Source organism: Hylobates moloch, unplaced genomic scaffold (assembly GCF_009828535.3).
Source record: "Hylobates moloch isolate HMO894 unplaced genomic scaffold, HMol_V3 SCAFFOLD_15, whole genome shotgun sequence".
Lineage (NCBI taxonomy): Eukaryota > Metazoa > Chordata > Mammalia > Primates > Hylobatidae > Hylobates > Hylobates moloch.
This window is the reverse complement of record NW_026652290.1, coordinates 11,639,616-11,660,667: the sequence shown is the minus strand read 5'-3', so window position 1 is coordinate 11,660,667 and position 21,052 is coordinate 11,639,616. Positions and strand designations below refer to the sequence as shown.

The 21,052-nt window shown below is 38.0% G+C and overlaps 1 protein-coding gene across 3 annotated transcripts in view; it reads left to right on the top strand.

Moving 5' to 3' along the window:
* HELZ (helicase with zinc finger) overlaps window positions 1–21,052 on the top strand; it is a 176,704-nt gene that overhangs the window by 81,732 nt on the left and 73,920 nt on the right. For 2 of the 3 annotated variants that reach the window (XM_032179045.1, XM_032179046.2), the window contains 6 exons: window positions 4,150–4,329; window positions 4,860–4,964; window positions 14,788–14,966; window positions 16,031–16,149; window positions 17,293–17,438; window positions 20,111–20,258. In XM_032179045.1, the coding sequence (XP_032034936.1) occupies window positions 4,150–4,329; window positions 4,860–4,964; window positions 14,788–14,966; window positions 16,031–16,149; window positions 17,293–17,438; window positions 20,111–20,258 (877 nt within the window). The remainder of the gene's footprint in view (window positions 1–4,149; window positions 4,330–4,859; window positions 4,965–14,787; window positions 14,967–16,030; window positions 16,150–17,292; window positions 17,439–20,110; window positions 20,259–21,052) is intronic. The other variant, XM_032179047.2, reaches the window with a different exon arrangement.

The window sequence follows — 21,052 nt, the reverse complement described above, 5'->3', positions numbered from 1 at the left end:
TAGTATATTTAACTACTACTGACTGTAAGTTTTAACTGCAAAAGTAAACAAACTTTCAAGCAGGAAAAGATTTTTATACCACTGTAATTTAAATAGCAATTAAAAGGTATCTGGGTCTAGGAACATACTGAAAAACTATTAGTTGTAATGGTAATGGGCTCACACCTGTAATCCTAGCAGTTTGGGAGGCCGAGGTGGGAGGATTGCTTAAGCTCAGGAGTTAGAGTCCAGCCTTAGCAACATAGTGAGACCCCATCTCTATACATAAAGAAATAAATAGGCCAGGTGCAGTGGCTCACACCTGTAATCCCAGCACTTTGGGAGGCCGAGGCGGGTGGATCACGAGGTCAGGAGATTGGGACCATCCTGGCTAACATGGTGAAACCCCGTCTCTACTAAAGATACAAAAAAAAAAAAAAATTAGCCGGGTGTGGTGGCGGGCACCTGTAGTCCCAGCTACTCGGGAGGCTGAGGCAGGAGAATGGCGTGAACCCGGGAGGCAGAGCTTGCAGTGAACTGAGATTGCGCCACTGCACTCCAGCTTGGGCGACAGAGCGAGACTCCGTCTCAAAAAAGAAAAAAAAAGATACTAAGTTGGGTCTCTAAGGATTTGATAAATAAATACAAGTTGTTCCATTCATTGGCTTTCTATAAATGTTCATCATGATATCTGTCTCATTCTTAAGTTCATTAAAGTCCTCAGATTTGAAAGATGAGAGGGTGTTTTAAGAACCTTTTTGCTTTGAAAGCGTGTACTAGTCAAGTAATACCTCATTTTTCTGTAATCTCTAGAAAATATTGTAGTAATAGAAGCTAACCTTAATTGAGCTTTTGTTGCTCAATTATTTTTCTAAACAGCTTTACATGTATTATCTCACTTGATCTTTAAAATAACCATCTGATGGAAATGTCATGATCTTCATGCACAGATAAAGGAACCATTGGGGGCAGGTATCATAGAATCATAGTGGTCAGGTATAGATTCAAGTAGCAGTTTACTGAACTGATTGTGGCTTTAAAAGGTGGAGTTACCAGCCTAGAGATACGTGGTCCAGGGCTGTGCAGGAGCTCTGCAGGGCCATCAAGGACAGACACCTCCCCCTCCTCTCTAGTATGTAGGGCATGTTCATTTTCTTCCTGATGTGTTTTGCCTCATGCAAAATATAAGATGGCTGCTGTAGTTTATTTACCATAAGCTTTTCCTGGTCAGCTGAGGAGGGACGTGAAGAGCAAGAAGGGCTTTCTTTAGTTAAAAAAAAAAAAAATTGTAATAAGTGAGGCTTTGCTTTTATTTTATTGGGTATAGAAGTCCTTCTCAGGACTTCTTCCTGCATCTAATTGATCAGAATTGGGTCTGTAGCAAAGGAGGCTGGGAGATGGAGCATTAGAGCTGGCTAGGCTCAACAGTAGAGGAAGGCAGGGGAGAAGGCTCCTCGGATGGTTTTAGGGTAACCATTCCATCTAATGCTACATACATTAGATCTGGACTTGGCCATCACCTGAAGCAGTTTTTTCATTTATAGAAGATGGAAAATTGCTGGATACTGGCAGAATTATGAATAAATAAGCCGGTTAATGCTGAGGGACTCTGAAATAAAATGTTTGAGATTTAGCAAATGGCAAATTTCAGAAAAAATATTGGCATGATTACATGGTCAAAGTTTGTTTTCTAACGTTTTACATTTTTTAAGGAGAATTTTGTTGGTTTGAGATTATACGTCATAATATAACAGTTATTTTATATATATATTGTAGAGATGGGGTCTTGCTATGTTGCTCAGGGTGGTCTTGAACTGCTGGTCTCAGACGATGCTCCTACCTTGGCCTCCCAAAATGCTGGGGTTGTAGGCATGAGCCACCACGCCTGGCCAGGTTATAATTTCTTGAAAACTGAAAGCGTTAAGATTTTTCAAAAATAACCAACTTCTGATTTAAGTACAATATAGCCTCACAGAGAGAATTTTCCTGTCTAAACTCTGTCCTCTATTTCAGGGTTATTTTGTAGGCACTTTTATTTTAAATTTTCTAAGAGTTTCTTTACACACCCTTACTATTTTGATTCACATTCCTCTCATTTTTACCATAGTTGTTGTGATGTATAGTATTTTAACTGTAGTTGTGAGAAAGAATGCTGTTGATTCTCCACTCAGTTTGATGTGTTTCAGCATCTGCTGTCCATTTAAATCTTCAAAACTTAGCCAAGTCATAGAAGGGACACTAGTAAGATAGATCTCATTACAGTAGCCATCTGTGCAACTGTGACAGGTGTTCTCTACTTTGACCAATATAATATGTGTATTATTTGTGTGTGTGCAAAAATATTAAAAAACATTTCGCTTGGCTTTTTATGCCTTTTTAAAAAACCTAATATTTTCTTTTTTTTTTTTTATGGATCAATGATAATAACTCAATCCTCTATTTGACAAAGAAGAAGGAGAAGGAAGAGGAAGAAAAAGAAAGTGGGATAAAGGATCAGAAAGGGAGGAAAATAGAAAAAATTAGAGTATGACTCCAGGGTAGACCTGTTTTGTTGTCTCTTCATTGGTTGGTTGGTTTGTCAGTTGTATTTTTCATATGTTTCGCCATGTTGGCCAGGCTGGTCTCAAACTCCTAGCCTCAAGTGATCAACCCGCCTCGGCCTCCCAGAGTACTGGGACTACAGGCGTGAGCCACCACATCCAGCCCCCACATTGCTTCTGGCCTCTGTGGTAGACCTCCCAGACGGGGCGGCTGGGCAGAGGCGCTCCCCACATCCCAGACGGGGCGGCCAGGCAGAGGTGCTCCTCACTTTCCAGACAGGGCGGCTGGGCAGAGGCGCTCCCTACATCCCAGACGGGGCGGCCAGGCAGAGGTGCTCCTCACTTCCCAGACGGGGCGGCGGGGCAGAGACGCTCCTCACCTCCCAGATGGGGTGGCGGCCGGGCAGAGGGGCTCCTCACTTCCCGGACGGGGCGGCCGGGCAGAGGCGCTCCTCACATCCCAGACAATGGGTGGCCGGGCAGAGGCGCTCCTCACTTGGGTCCTCACTTTCCAGAGGGGGGCCGGGCGAGCTCACCTCCGGGAGGGGGGCCGCAGAGGGTCCTCACTTCCAGAAGGCACATCCCAGACGATGGGTGGCCGGGCAGAGGCGCTCCTCACTTCCCAGAAGGGGCGGCCGCGCAGAGGCGCTCCTCACTTCCCAGACGGGGCGGCCGGGCAGAGGCGCTCCTCACTTCCCAGACGGGGCGGCCGGGTAGAGGCGCTCCTCACTTCCCAGACGGGGCGGCCACGCAGAGGCGCTCCTCACTTCCCAGACGGGGCGGCCGGGCAGAGGCGCTCCTCACTTCCCAGAAGGGGCGGCCGGGCAGAGGCGCTCCTCACTTCCCAGACGGGGCGGCCGGGCAGAGGCGCTCCTCACTTCCCAGACTGGGAGGCCGGGCAGAGACGCTCCTCACTTCCTAGACGGGGTCGTGGCCGGGCAGAGGCGCTCCTCACTTCCCGGACGGGGTGGCCGGGCAGAGGCGCTTCTCACATCCCAGACGATGGGTGGCCGGGCAGAGGCGCTCCTCACTTCCCAGAAGGGGTGGCCGAAAACCTAATATTTTCTACATTAAGATCTTTGTAAAAATTAGTATCTCTTAACCAGGGACATACAGATTTGTTCTTTTCCTCTTGTTTTAAACCTTACCAACAGATCTTTTAAATAGTTAGAATTTGAAATTCAGATAGTTTCCCTGTTGCATTTCATTTGTTATGCAAAAAAACCTACTACTTCATTAATATCAGTAAAAAGTTTTCTGATGCTTTTTTGTAACAGAGGGAAATTACATTTTTGAAACATTGCCATTTCTACTTAAAGACCTGGCAGCAGCTAGATTCGAAGTATATGAATTTCCTTAGATAAGTTACCAAAATCTTTTTGTACGTAGATACAAGACTATGTACAAGATAGGACAAGATAAAATTAATTTTGACTTACACGTTAAAACACTCTATACTGACTCTGTTGGGTAACTTTATAAAAAGTAGCTTTAGAATAAGCGTTTGTTTTTATAGATGGTATGCTATTTCAGTGGTTTTAATGGTTCACTGAAATTCACGATACTCGTGTGTTGTGTTCTATTTATGAACGAGATGCATGTGTTTAAAATAAATTTTTATTTTCCGTAGACAATGGGATGAACAGTTGGATCCTCGACTAAATGCAAAACAGAAAGAGGCTGTTCTGGCCATTACCACTCCACTTGCAATCCAGCTGCCGCCTGTGCTTATCATCGGACCCTATGGGACAGGCAAAACGTTCACTCTAGCTCAGGCTGTCAAACATATTCTGCAGCAACAGGAGACTAGGTGAGAGGGTGGGAAGCGTGCTCATATTTCCCTGGTAGGATACTACCTCTGTTCTTGTTTTAAATACAAAATGAGGGCTAGCAAGACAGTTTTCATGCAGCTCTTAAACATGAAAAAAGAGAAAAGGAAAAGCTGTAAATCCAAACCCCAGAGCACTAAAAATTTGAATTCTCTTAAAACATACTGTTTTTAGAATTGGTAGTAGAGACAGTAAGTTTTAAAGTAGTTTTTAAATAGCCATCAGAACAAGTTTGCTATGGAATTGTGGTATCTATTAGAGCCAGAAGACTTGGGTTTAAATATATGTATATATTTTATATGATAGACTTAAAAATAATTTTGGGGTACTTCCTTTTTAACTTAAAGAGTAGTGTAATTTCCTAAAGGTATCACTGAATAATGCTAGGGATTACTGAGTAGGGTAAGGGAATTGTATAATATTAGGATGGCCACTGCTTTTTTTTTTGGTATTATACTGCTTGAATAGTTTTGTGTTTTATCATTCTTTTTATTTGCACCATTTATTTCAGCAGGATTCTCATTTGCACCCATTCTAATAGTGCTGCTGATCTCTACATAAAGGATTATTTACATCCATATGTAGAAGCAGGCAATCCCCAGGCAAGACCTCTCAGGTATTTTTTTTAAGGCTTATTATGTATCTGTATCATACTTTATTATTCTTAAGAAAAGGTGTCTGTAAAGATTTTAGTAACTTTGGAAATACCAAAGTCTTTATGCATTGACATTTACAGGTTATGTCTTTTGAAGAAACTGTTTAAATTAAGGAAAAATGTAAAAATCTTTGACTATTCATTTCTTAAACATTATGTAAGAGAAAGACATCCTTTTTTTAAGTTTTGTGTGTAAAGTATTGTTTCAACCTGAGTAGATTTTGATATGTACCTCTAAAAGCTAGTATGATGAAATAATACAAATATGATAATTTAAATTAAATATAGTTCAGTTAAAATTCTAGCATATTTTGCATGACAGATTAGTCATGCAGTGGACAGTTCTTTATGAAAATAAAATTTTGGCTGTGATCATGCAGGTAATTTCATAGAAGCTACACATTAGATAAACATGAAATACTGAAATGATTTCTGCAACAAAATGTACTTGACTGGTATTTAACAACTTTTGCTACCATTTAAGAGACAAAGTGTGAAAGAAAATTTAAGGTTGATATAGAAAGGTCCTCTGAGTATATATGGACATGAAATGTACTTAAATATAGGATGTGGGGGAATAAAAATCCTTTTCTTCAGAAAACAATAAAGAATCATCAAATTGTTGTTTATTATACCATTTGCTTTCATTGTTATATGAATTAATGTTTAGTTTTGCCATTTTACAAACTAATATGTCATGCCCTAGGTTGTTTGAATACAATTGTTTATCAGTTAATTTCTAACTGCACTTTTGAATCATAAGTCACTAACATTTTATTTCTACTTGAGCTCAAGCATGGAAAAATGAAATTATGTTATTTAATTCTTCAGTAATCATAACCAAAGCCTGTATGAATGATCTTAGAATTCCATTAAAAATCAAAAGAGGAAAAAAGTGGTGTGACCCATTAACACAGGTTTTTATGCCATATTTTATTTTTACTTTGGAAGATTAAGAAGCAGTAATTATTTTAAATAGAATCTGGTTGTATCTAATGAGAAAATATTACATATATACAATCACTATCACTATAAATGAAAACATGGTATTTATTGAAGTATACATTCATCAATAAATAGTTTACTTCAGAATCTAATCTCTGAGCTCATAAGTGAAAGTTGAGTAGTTAGCATTTTTGCTATAGGTGTTCTTACTTTAATGATATAAATTGTTTTGTTCACTTATATTGCTGGTAGAGTGAGCATGTGTGTGTTACATAGGAAGTGTGACCTTCTCAGTTATCATGGTGTACTTGGTGTGAAAACAGTGGAGTAAAGCCCCCTCAAATCTTGGTCGACTTAGCATAGGTCATTTGACATTTGGGGCTGTAGAGCTGTTGCTGATGAACACTAAATCCGTCACTGGACTAGCTTATATTTAGCTTTTTCCATGTAAAATTATTTTTTGGAGTTGTAATCAAACCTGTGGTGCATCTAGATATGCAGAATAAGAAGTTATGTTCAGTAGGGTACATGTATAGTTGTTGTGGCCCAAGTATCGAAACTCGCCTTCTAACTTACAGAGAGACTTACATCTGTCTGTAAGTCTCAAAAGTGGTTCAGCCCAAGATGGAAAAACATTTGTAAACATATTCAAATGCAAATTTCATGTGATTTCATTTAGTAAATGGAATAAAGTAAGAAAAAGCCTGACTTCCCAAATATTTGCTTTATGTAGTCCTACATTTTCGCCATAGTTTTTCTCTTTGGGAAAGGTGTTAACTTGCAAATGTATTTCTTAAGAGTATTCATGCATTGAATTAAGATTTATTAGCACTATTATTACATTAACTCTTTAATTTATAATTTTCCTAATAGACAACAAACATGGGAGGCATGTGAAATGGAATAGAGAAGATTAGAATGACTGAGTGCTCTAGGAAGATTAGCTTTATCTGAATTGTCCCAGGATGCAGAGGAAAGAACACAAGAGGGCACTGAGTGTCTGCTCATGACCATGAAGATGGGTGTCTCTAGGCAGCAAGGCTCATGAAGAGTTTGCTCTCTTCATGATGTAGTCTGGAACAGGCCCTGGAAAGTGTTATAGTGTGAAAATAGTCAAAACATTATGTAGTGAATACAGGAGTAAATGTGTTTAAATATACGTACTAATGATTAAAATTTTTAAAATTCTTTTAGTTGCCAGGAGTTGAGCTGAACTTAAAATATTTGGAGATGGAGATTTTAGAAACCATTTTAGATCATGTTTAGTTTCAGTTTTACTTCTTACTTCACTAGAACTAGAAGATTTTAAAATAGAATAGAGGGGAAAATAGTTTATTTTTGTGTGTGGTTCTCAAGATCAGTGTCTGGTTCTGGCAGAGTTATGGCTTTGCAGATAGAGGTCATCTATGGAGGGGTGCATTTCCTGCTTTCTGGGAAAATGGAAGGTAATTGTTGTTTTATATTGATCTTCAAAGAAGCATATTCTTCTGTGATCAGGTCATTCTTATTCATAGTATTTTAAGTAATCACATTTTGGGGGTTATTTGTTGCATATAAATTTACTACAAGGATAAAATTTCAGTGAATTAAAATTATATATTACCAGACTCTCTCTTATAATTCATATGGGATATGTGGATTGGTTTCTTTCTGGAAAATATGTAAATTCCTTAATTGGTATTACTTACATTTTATACTAAGAACTTGAAACTGTCTTGTTACTGTCAATTCTCCAATTTTAAAAAAATGTTAGCTGTGTTTTAAATAATTTTTTAGACAGTGTCTAACTTAAATGTTGCACAAAATGAAAGTACAGAGAATATTTTAAAATCTTTTAAAAGTTGGGACTAGAATATTATACTTTCAAGAAAATTGGCTCAGCGATGAAGCTTTGTATTCTTACTGGCTTCAACTTGAGGTAGCTTTCCAAGGTAATTGTGAAAAAGTCAGCAGTGAGACTTAGAACTTCAATTTCTTTCTTTCTTTTTTTCCCCCCTTTGAGGAAGAAGCAGGTGCTTGGAGTTAGTTGATGAGTGTATTAGGCCGTTCTTGCATTGCTATAAAGAAATACCTGAGACTGGGTAATTTATAAAGAAAAGAGGTTTAATTGGCTCATGGTTCTGCAGGCTTTATAGAAAGCATGGTGCTGGCATCTGCTAAGCTTCTAGGGAGGCCTCAGGAAGCTACAATCGTGGTGGAAGGCGAAGGGGGAGCAGGATGTCACATGGTGAAATCAGGAGCAAGTGAGAGTGAGTGTGCATGTGGGAGGTGCCACACACTTTTAAGACCAGATTTCAGAGCAAAAGCTTACTTATTACCAAGGGGATGGCCCAAGCCCTTCATGAGGGATCTGCCCCCATGATTCAGACACCTCCCACTGGGCCCTACCCCCAACACTGGGATTACATTTCAACATGAGATTTTGATGGGAATATCGACACTAGATAAATGAGTAATTTGAAAAACCACTTTTTTTTTTTTTCAATTTTACAGTGAAATATTCATTGGAGCTCAGAGGTGAGGTCTTGGCTGGAGAGAGAATATGTTTGAGTCACTAGGGTATTGGTGGTGATTGAAGCGTGGGCACAGATGAGATTGTTAGGGGACAGGAGGGCTGGAGAGTTAGAAGGGAAGCAGAGGTGATGAGCATTTTTTCATGTTATTTTTTTGGCTGCATAAATGTCTTTTGAGAAGTGTCTGTTCATGTCCTTTGCCCACTTTTTGATGGGGTTGTTTGTTTTTTTCTTGTAAATTTGTTTGAGTTCATTGTAGATTCTGGATATTAGCCCTTTGTCAGATGAGTAGGTTGCAAAAATTTTCTCCCATTCTGTGGGTTGCCTGTTCACTCTGATGGTAGTTTCTTTTGCTGTGCAGAAGCTCTTTTAGTTTAATTAGATCCCATTTGTCAATTTTGGCTTTTGTTGCCATTGTTTTTGGTGTTTTAGACATGAAGTCCTTGCCCACGCCTATGTCCTGAATGGTATTGCCTAGGTTTTCTTGTAGGATTTTAATGGTTTTAGGTCTAACATTTAAGTCTTTAATCCATCTTGAATTAATTTTTGTATAAGGTGTAAGGAAGGGATCCAGTTGCAGCTTTCTACATATGGCTAGCCAGTTTTCCCAGCACCATTTATTAAATAGGGAATCCTTTCCCCATTTCTTGTTTTTGTCAGGTGTGTCAAAGATCAGATAGTTGTAGATATGTGGCATCATTTCTGAGGGCTCTGTTCTGTTCCATTGATCTATGTTTCTGTTGTGGTACCAGTACCATGCTGTTTAATGAGTGCAGCAAAACAACATGGCACATGGATACATATGTAACACACCTGCACATTGTGCACATGTACCCTAAAACCTAAAGTATAATAATAAAAAAAAAAGTAAAGATAAAAAAAAGTAAAGATTAAAAAAAAAAAAAAGAAGGGAAGCAGAGAAAGCTTGAGTCATGGAAGCTGAGAGGAGAGTTCCTGGGAGGGAGCAACAGTGGAACTTTGCATGCTGCCAAGTCAGGTAACTCTCTGGGCCTGGAAACATCCATGTGATTTAGTGATGTAGAAGTTGTTTATGTCCCTTGATTAGATGGAGGGTAAGCCATGTTGAATGGTTAGAGGAGTGAGTAGGAGGAGGTTGGTAACTGGAGAGGACAATCTGGATAATACTTCTAAGAAGTCTGGCTGCGAAAGGAGGGGAGAGGTTGGGCAGTGGCTGGGAGAATATGAGTAAAGATTCTTTTTAAATGGGAGAAACTAGAGAATTTTAATTTTAAAAAGCCACCTATAAGAAATTCAAATATTGGTAATTTTTTTTCTCATAATGACTCAAATAATTAGCTTTTGTTTTAGATTAGTATTTATGTTTATTAAAAAATCACATGCATACACTATTACAAAAGGTCATGTTGCATTTTAAAGTTGATAGCAAAAAATGCTTTTTTTTAAATTAACCTAGCCATTGTTCACCAAATATCATTCCCAAGGGAATTTTTGACTTTTTTAGCAGTTTCTTTTGATACTTCCATTTTTCTAAATTATAAATATAATATATAAAAATTATGTATGTGTATATATTATATAACAAATTATGAATATATATAATATATAAAAATAAAAATTATATGTGTATATATGTATAATATATACACACACACACATACATATATCAACTGCTGTGTCTTAATTTGGTTTTGGATATTTGTTGACTTTCTATTGTAGCTTCTTTTTTTTTTTTTTTTTTTAAAAGACAGAGTCTTGCTTTGTTGCCCAAAATAGAGTGCAGTGGGGCTATCTGGGCTCACTGCAACCTCTGCCTCCCGGGTTCAAGCGATTCTCCTGCCTCAGCTGGAATTACAGGCACATGCCACCATGCCCAGTTAACTTTTGTGTTTTTAGTAGAGACAGGGTTTCACCATGTTGGCCAGGCTGGCCTCGAACTCCTGGCCTCAGGTGATCCGCCAGCCTTGGCCTCCCAAAGTGTATGGTAGCTTCATTTTTAGTGTTTATTATTATGATCCTGTAAGTTATTTGCTCCTAACAAATAATATGCATATTTCCTTTCATATACGTTCTTGGATTTGTTCTAGCATTAATAATACTTATTGTTTTTCATTTGCTTTATTTTCTTTGAACATCTAATCAGGTCTTTATACCCTAAGTAACCCTGTAAATACCTGCCCAAACAAGTCTTCATTGTTACAGCTCTTAGATAATTTGTCAGTGCTGTTGTTTTCTCCTGGAAACTCCCCTTCTGGATTTCACTTGCTCCTCCTTTCTAAACTGGTTGTTCTTTGTTATGCTGACACTTCTCTTTGCCATTATTTTGGAATTTCTTTTTCTTCCCTCCTATATTAGATCCCATTTACTGGATCTTAGGTCTTCCTCTTTCTTGATTTTCTACCTTGTTTTGATGGTGCACATCCTTTTGTACACACACTTAACTAGTGCTTTCAACCCTTCTGACAAAGTTCATAAGAGGTAATATTTTTTAGCTCTTTCATATCTGAAAATGCCTTTATTCTACTATCAGATTTAATAGCTCATCTGGGGGATGGGTGGAGTTTTAGTTTTAAAATGTGGCTCTTAACTGCATAGTTTTTCTTTAGTATTTGTTTACCAGTAAGTTGATATTTAGACAGGTAGGCCAGGATCAGAAATCGTTAGGATTTTTTTCATGATTAACTTTGAGGCATCCAGAGATGTTTTTATGTGAGCCAGTGCTTGCCTTTTGAAGAAAATGATTATGCATAGCTTATGATATAGAGGTTATAATTCTTCTGCCAAGTCTAGATTATCTACGTTGTGTAAAATCTCCCCCTCACCAAATACCCCTTTCAAGCATGGTCTTGAATTGAATGAAAAATGGAAGAATGAACTCAATTTTGGTTCGAAGAATTTAAAACATATTTTGATATGATTTTTAGTAAAAAGTGATTATCAACTTCAGGCTTGTATTTTTCTTATTCAGGAAATCAGTATGTGAAGCTGACTTCTAATAGCAATTTGCAAGATTTATTACTATAATAGAATTCCAATGTCTAAGAAAAAGAAACAAAAAATTACTTAGTAATTAATATCAGACGGTAAAAAGAATTACTCTTTTGTTTTACTTTTTAAATTAATTTTTTTTTTTTTTTTTTTTTTTAGACAGACTCTGTCACCCAGGCTGGAGTACAGTGGTGTGATCTCAGCTCACTGCAGCCTCCACCCCCTGGGTTCAAGTGATTCTTGTGCCTCAGCCTCCCAAGTAGCTGGGACTACAGGTGCATTGCCACCATGCCAGGCTAATTTTTGTATTTTTAGCAGATATGGGGTTTTGCCATGTTGGCCAGGCTGGTCTTGAACTCCTGGCCTCAAGTGATCCACCCACTTCAGGCTTCCAAAGTGCTTGGATTACAGGTGTAAGCCATTGAGCCTGGCCAAAATATTAATAATTACTCTTTTAAAAACCTTTTTGGTTTGCTTCCAAAAATAATTTGTTTGCTCTAGTAAAATGTGCAGAGGCCATAAAATTGAGAAACATTAACACAAAGTAACCGAGACAAGAGCCTAGTAACAAATGGTGGCTCTTTGAGAAAAGGAAATTATTACCAAAATTTTAGACTGACTGAAGGCATGCCAATTAAGCACCAGATTTTGCTCTTACTGTTTTGGAAGCTGAGTAGAAATTATCCTTTTGTTCCATATGATGACTTATTAAATAAAATACTTTGCACAATATGTGCTTTTAGATGGAGTAAACAACATATATTTTAAGTAATTATTTTGATTGCCTATATTCATATCATGATGCTACCTTTTTGCATTTGTGCAGTGTACATTGAATATTAACTGAGTGTTTAGAAATGCTGGTTTTAGTTTCCGCTTTGCTATGGGTGAAGGGAAGTGGGGGGGCTTCTGTTTGTTGGTGCCAGGCATTATGCTACATATTATACATCTGTTATCTCATTTGATTTCCCCAAATCCTTAAGAAGTTGAATTATTATACTCATTTTGGAAATAAGAAATGAAGCTTAGAGAGGGGAAGAACACAGGTTTAAATCCTGGCTGTAAGCCCTTTGGGCTTTGGTTTTCCTAACTAGGAAAGAGGAATAATAGTGATGAAAATAACAATCATCTGATGATCTTTGTAATTTTACTGACGGAGTAGAAGCCATCGGAAGAGAATGCCCACATCTTCCTCTTGATAGAGCATCTGACTTGCATCTCCTAAATGACTACTTTCCCTCCCATTCTAAACTGTTCTTTTCTTTTCTAGGGGCCAATCTCTCCTCTTGTGAACGAGCTCTCATCCTTTCCTGGATACACAGCTTCTTCTTTCCTGCATACTTTTTTCTTTGTACAGCATGAAAATATACTATTGTGTCTTGTTTAAAAAAACAAAACAAAACAAAAACTCACCTTCACCCGACCTGCATCAGCCTTTAAGCAAAACTTATCCAGACAGTTGTCTATATATACTCCCTGGCACTACCTCCTCTCTTCTGTTTCTTTCTTGAGCTCAAGCTAATCAGATTTCCATCTGTAATTTTACACTAAAACCATCATATTGAGGTTCATCATATTAGTTTCCTCGTTAAGTCCTGTGGTCAGTCTTCATTTTACATAGCCTCTTAGCAGCATTTAACACAGTTACTCCTGTCTATTTCTATCTGAAACACTTGCTTCATTTTGCTTCCAATACCCCATGCTCTCCTGAATTCTCTCCTATTTCTTTGCTCCTTCCCAGTCTCCTTTCCCAGCTTCTGAATGTTGGAGTGGTCCATCAGTCATTCTTCCTTCCACTAGTTTTTTTTTTTTTTTTTTTAATCTACTCTTATTCTTTAGGTAATCTCATCTAGTCTCAAGGTTTAGTATTATCCCAATTGTAGCTATCTTGCCCCAGGCATTCTCCTGAACTCCAAACTTATGTATTGCCTTGCTTACTGGATATATCCACTTGGATATCTACTGAATATGCCCAAAACGAAACTCTGAATTCCCACCCCAAATCCGTTCCTCTTTTTCACCACCTTTGCAAACGCCATCACCATTTATCCAGTTTCAAAGGCGTGGAATCATTCCTTCTCTTAAATTCCACTTCTAGTTCATCAGTAAATTCTGTTGGTGTTACTCTCAAAATGCCTGGTGACTCTGACCATTTTCACATCTCTACTGTTGGCCTAGTCCAAGCTACCATTGCTCTTGTCTGCACTCTTAACAGTAACCTTATAGCTGGTCTCCTTGCCTCTACCCTCTGCTCCTTCCTCTGTGCGGCTCAGTGTTGTATTGGAGCCAACTTGTATTGGTTTTTTAGAGCTAATCATGTGTACAACTTCTCAGGTTCATGTTCAGTGAAATGCTGGTAGCTTGAAATTGCCATGACAGTTTTACACCACAAAAATCAGCAAACACTACAAACCAGAATCCCCTCCCCTTCCAAGCCCTGGAGCTGGGTGTTAAAATATTTACCAGCACACCACTATCCACCCCCACCATATATGTTCTGCCCAGAGAAACAGAATAGTCCTTTAACAAAATAAGTCATGTCATGTCACTGCCCTGTTGGAACTCTCTGTTGGCTTTTCATCAAACTCAGAGTAAACCGAAGGATTGCTCACAAGCCCTATGTGATCTGCCTCTGTGCTGGAGCATAGTGGATACCTAATGAATCTTTGTTACACGGGCAGGTTAGAGATGGGTGGGTGGATGAGTAGATGGATGGATGAATCATTTCTGTGTCATTTTAATAATCCATTGCATGAGGCCTATTAATATTTTTCTTTTGCAAATAATGGAAGTACTTAAGACTTTTCAGTTGTTCAAATTTTAAATTTATTCTTAAATTTCCGGAACCTCAGACAGAGGTCTACTTAAGTATAGGTATAAGAATATATTCTAAAATAAAATGAAAATAACCTTTGAATTCCTGTTATAAGTATGCAATTCACTGTTTTTTGTTAGCATAAATAGTTAAAATATGAATCAATGTATTTTTGTAAGAACATTCTAGAAAAAGGTAATTCCAGAATGGGAATGTTTTGAACTTAAAAAACTGTAATGCTTATAAATCTTATGTTTATGTGCCATTCTGTTGCAAGAGTTACTCTGAACACTTAAAAATAATTAGGTGTTTATTTTGTGGTACTGCATATACTTTCTACGTCTGTCATTTTTTTGGTAGAGAGACACAATGGTTATAGTGGCAATTGTATGTTAAATTCTAATTCAATAGAGTGCTAACGGTTATCAGATTCATTTGTAACTTTTCAGATATTACAGTCAAAATAGCAATGTCAGTATTTTAATAACTAGATACAGTTAAGAAATTAATAAATGTAAATCAGAAATATTTTCTTCTTTTCCAGGGTATATTTCAGAAATCGCTGGGTAAAGACTGTCCACCCAGTTGTGCATCAGTACTGTTTGATCTCAAGCGCACATTCCACCTTTCAGATGCCCCAGAAAGAAGATATTCTTAAACATCGAGTGGTGGTTGTTACATTGAATACTTCCCAGTACCTCTGTCAGTTGGACCTTGAACCTGGTATGCTGACTCAAGACACAGTCTCACAAGTTTAGGGCTTATGAATTCAGTTTAGACTGGGATTGGCAAACTACAGTGTGTGGGCTAAATCTGGCTCGCTGGCTGTTTTTATAAATAAAGTTTTACTGGCTGGAACACAACCATGCTCATTTATTTACCTATTTATTGTCTATAGATGCTTTTGTGTTACAGTGGCTGAGTTGAGTTGTTGCAGCAGAGATTCATTATATGGTCCACAAAATCTAAAATATATACTGTTTGGCTCTTTACTGAAGAAAAATTTGCCAACCTCTAGTTCAGACATTTTAGTGACTGCTATTCCATTTGTTCTCTAGTTGGTTGGATGGTATTTATTATTGATCATATGAAGAATTCCAATTTGGAGAGTGTTGGTGTTTTCCTTTTCTTTTACACTTTTCTCAGATTTTTGTTATAAAATGCTTTTGCATTATATACTGTAGAGATGATAATTATGATAGGTTTTATTATGGCATGCTATTAAGATTGTTACATTTGAGTACAGGAACCGTGTGAAATCAAACTAGTGTTATGTGAAGTACAGATGTAAGATGTCAAGAAGTTGTTCTGATAAATATGGCAAAACTTAACCATCAAAAAGCAGTATCAATCTGGGGCCAGGCGTGGTGGCTCATGCTTGTAATCCCAGCACTTTGAGAGGCCGAGGCAGGCGGATCACTGGAGGCCAGGAGTTTAGCCAGACTGGGAAATATGGTGAAACCTTATCTCTACAAAAAAGTTCAAAAATTAGCCAGGCCTTATGGCATATGCCAGTAGTCCCAGCTACTTGGGAGGCTGAGGTTGGAGGATCACCTGAGCCTGCGGCTACAGTGAGCTGTGATCATATAGCACTGCACTCCAGCCTGGGAGACAGAGTGACACCCTGTCTCAAAAAAAAAAAAAAAAGAAAGAAAATAAATAAATAAAAGTACTCAATACTCTTAGCAAACTAAACTCTTTACTTAGCAGAAAAGAAAATAACTATAGTCCTTCTGCCTTTGTTGCTGCTCTAGCATGCTATCCTGTGTTTATGCTGTATTTTCTAGGGTTTTTTACACACATTCTATTAGATGAAGCTGCCCAGGCCATGGAGTGTGAAACCATTATGCCTCTAGCATTAGCAACTCAAAACACTCGGATTGTCTTGGCTGGTGATCACATGCAGGTAAGTGCCCTCTAAGTCGCTGTGTTGAAAGTAACTTTTAATTATATTTTGGTGTTTAATATTCTATTTCTAAAACATCCTATGAAATTATACCATGCATTATAACTTTAGTACTTCAAGTAGTTCTGTACTAATAGTGAAAAATACTGTTATTTCTGAAGAAAAATTACTATTCTGCTACTCTTTTTTCTTCTTTGGATAGTCTGTCACTGTTATAATTTTCATGTTTATTTAAGTTCTGTTCTTTATAGTATGAATATCTGAGTCTTACTTTTTTTTGTGAAGTAAAATTTAAATGATCATTCCTGTAGGATCCTGGGGAATTGTAATTCCCCAGCTCCTGTCTCTATTATTTGTTTACCTGAAGGAGTAATTTTTTTTGGTGTAATAGAAAACTAGGAAATAGAGGGCTTAAATTACAGCCAAAATCTCAAAGAGTGTGATTTTATATATTTGAATATCTATATGTAGGAAAGAGAAATACAGTTTTTCTGTGAAGATACCTGTTTTACAAGGTTGCAGTTTGGGGCTCTTTCTCTCCTGCTGCAGTTAAGATTGGACCTACATCGTACTAATAGCTGTCAGGACATCAAGGAGAGAGTTAAATGTAGAGGAACAAGTTCTGTTTTCATTTCTTTGCCTAAAGTAGTTTAATTTTGTTCTTTAGTAGTAAAAGGCATAACCATGAATGACTCCTTATACTTCATAAGATCAAGAGGGTTGTTTTGTTAATTATTAAAAATGATTTTTTAGTGGTAGGCTGTATGTCCTACCAGCTCATCATTTAAAACAATCAATTTTAGTGAAATAACTGTTTGACTTCCGCAGTGATACAGTGGGTTGCATGCCTGGAATCACTGAAGTAGTAGCTATTCATTATTATGCTGGGGAGCCCTTTGTCAGGTGTAGAAAGAAACTCTGGGTTAGTGTTGGTAAACTGCAATGAGAAGTTAGAAGTTTTAGCCAAGTTCTTAGTAGTAGTAATGGTTCAGAGAAAATATTACTGGTTGCACTTATCCCAGCATTTAGCATGTTGAGGTTTTGTATATAAGAAGTTTTAGCATAGTGGATTTTTTATAAGTAGGTTAAAAAATACTATTTGTATATTCAGTTAAACTTTCTCTGTATGTTTGTCTGTTACAGCTCAGTCCTTTTGTTTACAGCGAGTTTGCCAGGGAGAGAAACCTTCACGTTTCATTACTTGACCGACTCTATGAGCATTACCCTGCTGAGTTCCCATGTAGGATTCTCCTGTGTGAGAACTACCGCTCCCATGAAGCTATCATCAAGTAGGTGTGAACTGCCCCCTCCGTGTCATACTTTCGTTGGTCTGGTAGTGGGAGGGAACTCTAAACGGCACTGCTGCTAGGGACAGATGATTCCCAACAGACTTACGTAGTGTCCCTAGTCTTGCAAATTATGTTTAATTTTATGTCTTTAAAAGAAAACTTCAGAAGTTAGAGTTGTAATTTTTCACAGAATAGGGCTATTTTGGGAAAAACTCTTGAATCATGTTCTTCCTCTACTCTCTCACAACAATTAACACAGAAGACTTGTATGATCGAATGTAGGGAATTCCCTCCCACCAACAAATAAGCAACCAGTTCTGCAGGGGACACCAGCTGGGTGTCCTCCAATTCACTTCTGACACCATCTATCCAGAAATAATGTCCGATCCCACAGGTTGAGGGCTTAGAAGACTGCCCCCCTCCAAGCCCCCCAGCAGTCACAAGCCTGAGCCTTCCAACCAGCTGGCTTCAAGTTGAGGGTCCTGCAACCCTCTTTTTGGGTCTTAATTTGCTGGAGTGGCTCACAGAATGCATGGAAACAGTTATTTACATTTACTGGTTTATTATCAAGGATATTACAGAGGATACAGATGAAAAGTGCCTAGGGCATGGTATGGGAGAAAGCGTGCAGAGCTGGCATGCCCTCCCTGGGTGTGCCCCCATCCAGAACCTCCACATGTTCAGCTTTCTAGAGGCTTTGGAACCCAGTTCTTTGGGTTTTTATGGAAGCTTTGTGATGTCAGCATTCCTTTCTTCAGAGTATAGGGTGGAACCCTCTCTGTGGAGGGTCTTAAGATCCACAGTCACTTTGGGAGGATGAGGCAGGAGGTTTGCTTGAGTTTAGGAGTTTGAGTCCAGCCTGAGCAACATAGGGAGACCCCCTTTCTACCAAAAAAAAAAAAAAAAAAAAAATTAGCTGGGCATGGTGGCATGCACCTGTGGTCCCAGCTACTTGAGAGGCTGAGGTGGGAGGGTTTCTTGAACCCAAGAGATTGAGGCTTCAGTGAGCCATGATCATGCCGTTGCATTCCAGCCTGGGCGACAGAGCAAGACCCTGTCTCAAAAACAAAAATAAGAAAAAGGCAGGGGAAGATTAGAGTCCTGCTTTGGGGCAGGTGAAAGGAAGGCAGGAGAATGTCAGAGAGATTCTGTTTCTTGAGGCCTGACATACCCAAATTATAACAAAGGACTGAAACAAGAGCTATGGTAGTTATGAGCCAGGAACTGTGGATGAATATACATATATACACATATATATGTGTATATATATACACACACGCACACACACACACACAAATAACACCACAAGGGCAATTCTGGAAACCAAAACTTTAGATTCTGTTAGCTGTGCATATGTTTTTCTGTGACTAAATATATAATCTATATGAAAAGCTACATGCTGTAATAAATATATTGACAAACAGCATGATGGTTTGCTTATGTCTTTGGCTATGTTGTACAAGGAATCTGCTTTAAAAGAAAGGAAGAAAGGAAAGAAAGAGAGGGAGAAAAACCATGAAACTTAATAAGTTTTAAAAGATTTCTGTTAGCTATAGTATGCATCTGTAAAGGTATGTATCTCAGCAACTCAGTGGATTGTCACCACCTGCATGTAGCATGTAATCCTAATCCAGATCAGGAAGCAGAACATGACCAGTGCTCCGAAAGCCCCTTTGTGCTCCTTTCCAGTCACTACCCTGACCAGAAACTTACACTGTAAAAAAGTTTAGTATAATTTAATAATATTATGTCAGCCATGTGAAAACCATTTTTAGGTTTCCCTGAAAGCAATTGGATAGATGTGATTGTATCTCTCAAAATGTGATTCTTTTATTGTTTTCAGGCATTTGCCACAGTCACTGATGAGTCAAGTACTAGATGGTGTCTTCATCAGTAAAGCAAATTCATTTTACAGTTGACAGCTTGACTGTCTTTCAGTTGTGTACATTGTTTCAGCGTCTGTATATCTATGTGTTTGCATGTATTAGTACAGTCATGGGTCACATTCTGAGAAATGTGTCATTAGGTGATTTTGTTGTTGTGTGAACATCACAGAGTGAACTTAACGCTAACCTAGATGTAGCATAGCCTACTACACATACAGGTTATATGGTGTGTATAGCCTGTTGGCTCCTAGGTTACAAACCTGTACAAAGCATGCTACTATACTGAATACTGTAGGTAATTGTAAAACAATAGTAAGTATTTGTATATCTAAACGTGGAAAAAGTATGGTAAAAATACAGTACTATGATCTTATGGGGCCATCATCATATGTACTGTCTATTGTTGACTAAATCATCATTATGTATGTGATTATGTATGTGGTACATGATTGTATGTGACTCATTTAAATAAAAAAAATTAACCAAGGAAATATACTGGCTAGCAAATTTCCTCATAAAGTCTCATCTTGTATTGAACTGTCATCATTTCTTCCTGTTTTGGCTTCGTACCTTACCAAAATCATTCCATTTAACAATGTTATGCCAGGACCCTACTCTTGTTATTTTTGGAGAAATTCTTGGTATCATAAGTATTAGATAATTGGAGTAAAATTAATCATGGACATAAGGCAATATTATTAGAATTGACTGATTTTTTTTTTCTTATGGGTGAAATTAATTTTGATGTAGATTTTCCCCCTTTTTTCTTTTTGTCTTTTACTGCAGTTATACCTCTGAGCTTTTCTATGAGGGCAAACTGATGGCCAGTGGGAAGCAGCCAGCACACAAAGATTTCTACCCACTAACTTTCTTTACAGCACGAGGAGAAGATGTACAAGAAAAAAATAGCACAGCTTTTTATAATAATGCAGAGGTACCTTAATTCTTTTTGCAAATTGTTAACATTTTCTCAGTCGCATTGTCTGGTTTTGTTAAGCATTTATTTAAAGTTTTGGGTTGACATTGTATTGAGTATTGACTTCATTTACATGTAAATAGTATGTAAAGTTTATTCTTTCTTGTATAACATCAATTTGTTCAGATGAATCTCCTATGGGAAAAAAAAACTGATTTACATTTTGTCTTATGGTAAGACAAAATACATGATTTCATTCAGAAGAAAAACCAACATTGTTTTCAATTAGATCATTATTGTTAGGTATCTAAAATAGACTCTGGGTAAGTTTTATAGTGCATATGCAAATGAGGTATCATTTTAAATGAATAAGACTTGAATTGCAGAATTCTGTGCTCCAAAGAGACCACACGGACCCAGACAGCGATGTTGCAATTCCATGATGTGCTCCACCTTACATAATTCTCTTACAATTTCGGACTTTTTAGGCTCAGAGAGAATGTGAGTAGTTTGAAGGGTCAGATCAGGCAGCAGACCAAAAAAATGGCAGCGTCTTCAGGGGATAACAAACTGGAAACCCTGGAGTTAAGGTTCTGTCCGTCAGGAGGGAGTGGAGTTCTGGACTTCCGGAAACCCGAGGATGGCAGATCATTAGGGGCATGGCTCTTGATCTCCAGTCTCCACTGCCCTTGAATTCCATGCTTTACCCATATTATTTACAAAGAAATGGCTTTTATTATGTAGTAGGAATTCATTTTTCCGTTAAGACATTGCTCATGGGCCTGTAGTTAGAAGTCAGCACAAAAAAATCA